General features: G+C 36.0%; 1 protein-coding gene across 1 annotated transcript in view; it reads right to left on the reverse strand.

Annotated features, from left to right (window-relative positions):
* Nucleotides 1-6,513, reverse strand: part of BRDT (bromodomain testis associated) — a 41,112-nt gene extending 34,599 nt beyond the window's left edge. Inside the window, exons 1-3 of the mRNA XM_074962235.1 lie at nucleotides 6,322-6,513; nucleotides 2,084-2,221; nucleotides 1,066-1,203 (exon numbers count right to left, since the gene is read on the reverse strand). Coding sequence (XP_074818336.1) covers nucleotides 1,066-1,203; nucleotides 2,084-2,221; nucleotides 6,322-6,513 — 468 coding nt within the window. The remainder of the gene's footprint in view (nucleotides 1-1,065; nucleotides 1,204-2,083; nucleotides 2,222-6,321) is intronic.
* Nucleotides 6,514-7,228: the final 715 nt, after the last annotated feature.

Raw genomic sequence — 7,228 nt, forward strand, 5'->3', positions numbered from 1 at the left:
CAGTGAAAATATTTGAAATAAAAAATATACACTTTGTATTCTATGTTGTAATTGAAATCAATATATATGAAAATGTAGAAAAACATCCAAAATATTTAATAAATTTAAATTAATTAATTTAATTTTGGATTATTAATAAATTAATTTAAATTAGTATTCTATTGTTTAAAGTGCAATTAAAACTGATTAATTTGAGTTAGTCCCATGATTTAACTGCGATTAATCAACAGCCCTATTATAATACATTTGTTTATACAGCACCTTTAAATCAGCAGATCACACTTCTGTGAAGTGCTCAGAAGCATCTTAATTTTACAGAAAGGAAGAAGCAGAGGTACAAGAATACTAAACAATTTTATCAATGACAAATAGTGATTTAGTGACAGAGATAAGAATAGAAAACCGGATCGCTCTTGACCTGCACACCTCTGCTCTCACACCTGGAAGAAGGCTAACAGACTTGCATTTCCCTTTTCAAATACTTAATATTTTACTTTTAACTTCCTAACTTAAAAGTATATTAACTAGCTTATAATAAAAAAACTAAGTCAATTATGGAACATATGCACTGCACTTCTGCTCCTTTCAGAAAGCATCTTTCATCAGATGGATAAACAATTTTTCCTAAAACTATACTACTGTACCTGTTAACTGTCAACGCAGAGAATGAGCTAAACCTCAAACTCATGTCAAAAGGTAGAATTAAAAAAAAAAAAAAAAAAAAAAAAAGTTATTCAGCTAGAACTGGGGAAGGTATTTATTATTGGCATATTGAACCTGCTTAAACTTTGAAGCAATGATTTTTTGCCTGTCTACTGAATTCCAGGAAAATCAAGTGACAGTTGTCATTTTGTGAAATACAGAGTCCTCACCCCAACTGCTCCACAGTAAAGTTTAGTAGCATTAGGTTTTAGTCTAAATAGTAAACTGCTTACAGTTGCCATAAAATTTTACCATTCTATGGACAAGAATATCAACTCTTCCACAATTTGATGTTTACAAAAAAAGTTGTAATTAAAATTTGAACTGTTCGCAAGTTAATATATTAACACTGTATGTAGTCTAGTATTTACCTTCTTGTTTCTTTCCTTTTCTTTTCCCTTTGTTGACTATCACTATTCTCTCTTCTGGAGGCATTTGTGCCACTTTCTGCATAAATACTTTTTCTAGCTCTTGTGCCATAAAAACAATGTCATCACCTGGCTGCAAGATATAATGATGTTTGTAAATCACAGAATATAGGCAATATACAATACAATAATTTAATATACAACGTACAAGAGTATTACGTTCAGTAGCATTATAATACATCCATGTTCTGTAACATCGTGCATTACAAGTTTACTGTCAATCTGAAGTTATTACAGAACAACCTTAAAAGGGTTACATAACCCACCCCACCAGTTCCACAACAAATTATGATTATATTGAAAGACTAAATGCCCCGCCACCCCTTTATTATTTCCTTCAATATTTCCCCAAGCATCCCACCCCTACACTGAGACAAGTTTCAGGCTGTTCACTTGAGCATCCTTCAACTCCTGAGGATACTGCAATCAAGTATTAGAACAAAATCACCTGAGTTTGCCATGCATAAGAAGCATCTTAAAAGTTGCTTCTTCCCTTGGTCCGTCACACACTATTTTGTCAGTCATTATCCATTGCAAAGCTCATCTATTCACCCAGCTTCCTGAAGGAGTGGAATGTGGGATTCAGGATAATCAGGAGCGTGTGTACATGCGTCTTACTTATGATAAGCTTTTTAATCGTTAGACATGTTTGTTGTGCGATTACATGGGCTATGTTGTAGTGGATTTGTTGGTAGGATCCTTGTGTGGGGACATTTATCCTTTCAATGAATTGTACAGATGGCTAGAGGTTGACTAGGTGCTTTTGGTAAGTTTGAATAAATACTAGCAGCCTATTTAAATGAATGTTTTCCATTAAAATTCAGAGACACGTTAGGTTACTTGGTTGTTACAAGTAACAAAATGCATCAATAGCAAGCACTTTCAGAATTGGGTATATGGCCTACTGATCACTATCATTTACTACAGTCCCCTCTTTTTAGCATTTTACGTACCTTGTTATACACATAGCAGTTCGTGAACATAGTTTTAAAGTCTTCAATGCAGTCTGTAGCTTTTGTATAATAATTATGTTCCAAACGCTTTTTAATTGTGCTCAAGTCCATGGGTTTCTTAATGATATTATAATAATCCTGTGGTTTTGAAAAAGATGGTTAAAACGATATAAATTTGTGAATTTAATTAAAGATTAATAAGTATTACTAGAACATGAGTGCTCTTGTACATTTGAGGACAACCTGTTAACCTTAACAGGAGAACAGAACTACTATGTTGCTAAATTTGGAATAGGAACATTCTATTAAAAGAAAGCTTTCCTTCAGGTTTAAAGTTACCATTAAAAGCATCGTAAGTGCCACAACAGCAGAGGTATTATGGAACTTAATTTCTTTGTACTCTTCCCCTTGCATGATAGATTTTTTTAAAAAAAAAGTATTAATTTCAATAGTATTATTGAATAGGACCATGTGGATAAATGACACTTCTGCTAGGAATAATAGTTCTCTTGTATAGCACTTTTCATCTGTTGGTTTCAAAGCAATTTACAAGTGAAAATAAGCATCCCCATTTCCCAGATGGAGAAATGGAAGCAAAGACAGGCAAAGAGACTCGCACAAAATTGCAGGTAGCGCTGGGACTAGAGTCTAGGTCTCTTGATGTCTGTCCAGTACGTTATCCATTGGCCATGGTGCTTCCCTAAAGACAAAGGTGAATTCAAGACCTAGCTGACTGACCATTTAAAAAAATATATATATATCTTAGTAGAATTGCTCACTTCCACCTCTGGGAATTAGCACCCAGTTGTTAATCCCTAGGTTAGAAGAAATCAGAAACATTCAACAGTTTTACACTCCAATTAACTAGGTTACATATGCTTCAAATAATTAAGTTAGTAATGACAACCTCTGAAGCACCTATAACTAGAGCAATTCATCCACTGGAACAAAAGGCTAAATACATCTTAATAATGTTTAACTGTCTGTTTAACAACATGACCAGAACAACATTTAAACGGGCACAGCTAAAAAGACAGCTATTGTCAAAATACTGATCTCTTCTGCCACCTTCTGTCCCCTTTTGGTGTCAGAAGGGTTAAGTTAGATACTCACTGTCCTTGTAATGAAGCCAGACAGAATTTATTGTAGATTATGCAAAAGTTGAAGCTACACTATTTCTGAAAGTATGTGTTAAATTCTAAGTGGCTGCCTTAGAAATTTGAAGAGGCAGAACTGTCCTGAGGCTAACTACAATTGTTGCCACAACTTTGAATGAATGACCTACAATATTAACCTTAAGTGACAGCTTCTCCTAAGAACAAAAACAAAATACAGACAACAGTCACTTTGACAGTGCTTTTGGACAAACTGACCAAATGAGTTTGTCAAGAGAAACAGATATGGATAAAGGGTTTTGTCTACTGCTCCAAACAAAACAAATTGTCTGGAGGGTCTGATTTGAGAGAAAATGTTAAAAGAACTAAGTATTTATACCATACCTTGGTTAAGTAACAACTACGTAACGGAAACAATTTATAAATGGCTGGTACATGTAGACACTAATGAAAGGCAAGTTTAAGGGTAATCCAAGGGGATAACCAGGAGAAACTTGACTGGGTTAAGAAATTATAAACCTAAGAGCAACATCTTGTAGCATATTAAAAGTCTAAGGGCTGTTGTGGTGGAAGCCCCATTCCTTGACAAGACTAGATTAATACATAACCCTCCACCTCACAAAAATCAGAAAGAATACAGCAGCATCCTGAGGGAGTTCAGAGTTGGGTAACAATAATGGTTCAAGGCATAAAACCTCATATTGAGAGAGACCAGGATTGCATACCCTCAAATGCAAAAATAAGAGTACACAGTATAAGGAATGTTATTGAGAAGATACATCAAACTTCTGTTCATTCTGTCTCATAATACAAGAAGGAACAGTCAGTGACACCAAATTGTGCGGAGATTTAGAACTGATGAAAGAAGCACTTTTCCCACACAATACACAATTTGCTTGTGGAACTCATTGCCACAGGATCTCATTAAGACAAAGAGCTTTACAAGATGAGAGTTATATCCATAGTTAATTGTAAACAACGAAGAAACCAGGGTTTGGGCAGGGATAAAAAACACTCATACTTCAGTGCATAATCCAAAAACTATTCAGAGTTAGGAGAAAGCTTTATTTGGGGACAAGTTATCCCATAATCACCTGTCAGGGTTTATTACACCTTTCTTTGGCATTGTTCAGAAAGATCCTTAGTGACACACTACTAGACCACCGGTCTGATTCAGTATGGCAATTCCTATGTTTCTAAGCCTTCTTTGGTAGGGTATTAGAAAGATGTTAGGTCATCTAGTTAATTTCCATTCTTTTAATTTTATGATGAGCAATTTCAGAAAATAAGTATTCATTGGTCCAGACAGAGATTGATGCTATAACCCAGCACTTAGGGCACCCACCTAGGATATGGGACACTCAGGTTCAAGTTCCTGCTCCAAATCAAGTAGAGTGGGAATTCAAATCTGGGTGTCCCACATCCCAGGTGAGCAGCCTAACCCCTGGGCTGTGACTGGACATATGCATTCTTGAGAGGAAGTCTATAGTTCAAGCAAGAACCAAACCATTGAAAACAACCCTTCATATCTCAAAGACTTCCAAACTGAGAAATGTGGCTAGCCTTCTTTTAGGAGTATGCATGCATTTATAAGTGATTTTAAGAATGGAATATTGCCTTTTTAAGTTTCTTGAAGGTTATCTAAGGGTGCCTGCTTTTAAAATGTAGCACTACATAGAAAATGAAAGTTAAAATCAGAAGTTCAGTCTTTCACTTAAAAGTCAAGACGACTTTAGATTACCATGATGAGCTATTCTGGTCAACTAATGCGTAATTCTGTATTTGAACTGGAGATTTTGACAGGACAGATATAGGGAGAAACCAGACTATCCTAGTGAGAAAATGACCACACATTCTTAATTCTTTCACCACTCAAACCAGTTAAAGTCTCAGATTGCCCCTACATCAAGGCCCCAAAAGAGTGAGTGAAAGCCCCACAGCAGGCATATGGTGTTGAGGAAATCTGATGAGGTTTATTTTTTTAAACGCTTAGTATTTGTATTCATCTTCTCTGCAGTGTAGAAAAAAAAAAGTGATACACTGTCAGTATAACAGTGAAAGAAGCTTATGAGCATCATCGGTCAGTTTCACCACCTTCCTGTCAGAGACACATGATGATTACAGGAAAAAAAAGTAATCCATTAATTTACTGGTGTAAAGTGTGAATTGGACATTCCACAAAAAAGCCCAAATGTCAATCAAACATTCTCTAAAAGGTAACATATCTTCAATAAAGTCAATATTTTCTCATAAATCTTACATGCATAAAAGTAAATATAGCATATTAAACTGTTCCAAAGGTGCCATACTTTCAGATTATGAAGCATTAAGCGTCAACCTCTTAGGGATGCGTCAGAGGTGTTGACACTATTCTCTGAACCCTGAACAAAAGTTTGAATGGACACATAATGCTCTATAAACAGTTCAAAAGATGTCAAGAAACTATTGACTATTTTAAGAGCAGGTGTCTTTAGAAGGGTACCCCACTCCCATTCACCAAAGAGAAAGCTTTTTCTAGTGGGAAATTCATCTGGATTTCTCTTTCTAATATTTCTCTTGTGCACAGCAGGTCACTGACGATCTTTAAACCATTCCCACCAGAAACTCAAATGAGGCCTTAGAACAGACAAACATAACATTAAATCAAGATGGTATTTGGATAAGTTGCATCAGATTTTCAGTGGTAGAAACTATTTGGATTTTTTCCACTCTGAAGAAAGCAACTGCAAGATCTCAGCTACTTATTGGGGACGATAATGTTTACAAGCATTATTTCCTGACAATTCTTATCATAATATAGTGATGGAGGAGTAAAGGCCTGGGCTAAGAGTTTGTGCTGCACCTCTAAGAAGTGCAGCCCAGAACTTTCAGCTCAGGCGTTGCTGGGTGGGGTGGTTTAAGACCCCTTTATAGACTTCCCCATCCTGGGCTGCTTTGGGGGCTGAAATACTTCTGGCATCATGTAGACAGTCCTAGGGGCCTAAACTGCAGCACTGCCCAGAATCTCTGTGGAGTAACAGATTTCATTTTTTAAAGCCAACATTTCAGTTTACCTTTAAGATTTCACTTGCTTATTCTTCAACATATTATAAGGCTTAATACAATACTCAAATGGAGTCTTACAGGAAGGTTTAATGCTGCAGCATCTACAGGCTGGTGAAATGGCCAGGAAAAGTTGTGTCTCCACATAGCTTTCATGACCACCCTCTGTAAATATTGAAGTTGATTTGTTAAACAGCCAGTTTTTTTAGGATTGATATATTCTGGTGGTGGAGGATTAACAATAGTTGGATACTGTTGATTTGGAACAGACATCTTTAGTGAGTTTCACATGTTCCAAGGTCTGTTATAGCATCAATCTGTGAAGAAAAAATAAGTTTAAATATAAATTATAGTGTAAATATTGTGGGACAAACCAAGTAAGGAAAAGTATAAGCTCTCAGTACATAAGGTGAAAGACACTGCTACATGCAATACTAAACACATTAGTTTTTAGCTCCTTTAATGAAACAGTTCATTGGATGCTTCTTTAACAGTGATAAGGCATACTTGAGATCACAGAAATGACATTTTATAACATTACTGTCCAAGATAGAAAACCATTAGAAACCACTGATGTTTTACTTAGTTTAGGAGTGCTGTTATACCTGAAGAGTGTTTACAAAGCCATCTGAAACCCAGGAATAGATAGGATACTGGAAAAACCTGGAATTACGGGTCTGGATAACTCAAACATCTAGTTAATTTTCTGCTTATACTCATTCATTGGCCCAACTTCTGTCAGTGAGGGAAACCAGCTTTTGAGCTTACACAGAGCTCTTCTTCAGGTCTGTGTAAGCTCAAAAGCTTGTCTCTCTTACCAACGGGCCAATAAAAGATAGTACCTTACCCACCTTGTTTCTAATATCCTGGGACCAACATGGCAACAACACTACACACACTCATTCAAAAAGAGTTGCAGAGAAGTTTTCCTAGATTTGAAGTTCAGGTTAGAAATCTCAGCTGTTGTATAACACAGATTTTTGCTGTA

The sequence above is a fragment of the Natator depressus genome, chromosome 8 (genome assembly GCF_965152275.1).
Source record: "Natator depressus isolate rNatDep1 chromosome 8, rNatDep2.hap1, whole genome shotgun sequence".
NCBI lineage: Eukaryota > Metazoa > Chordata > Testudines > Cheloniidae > Natator > Natator depressus.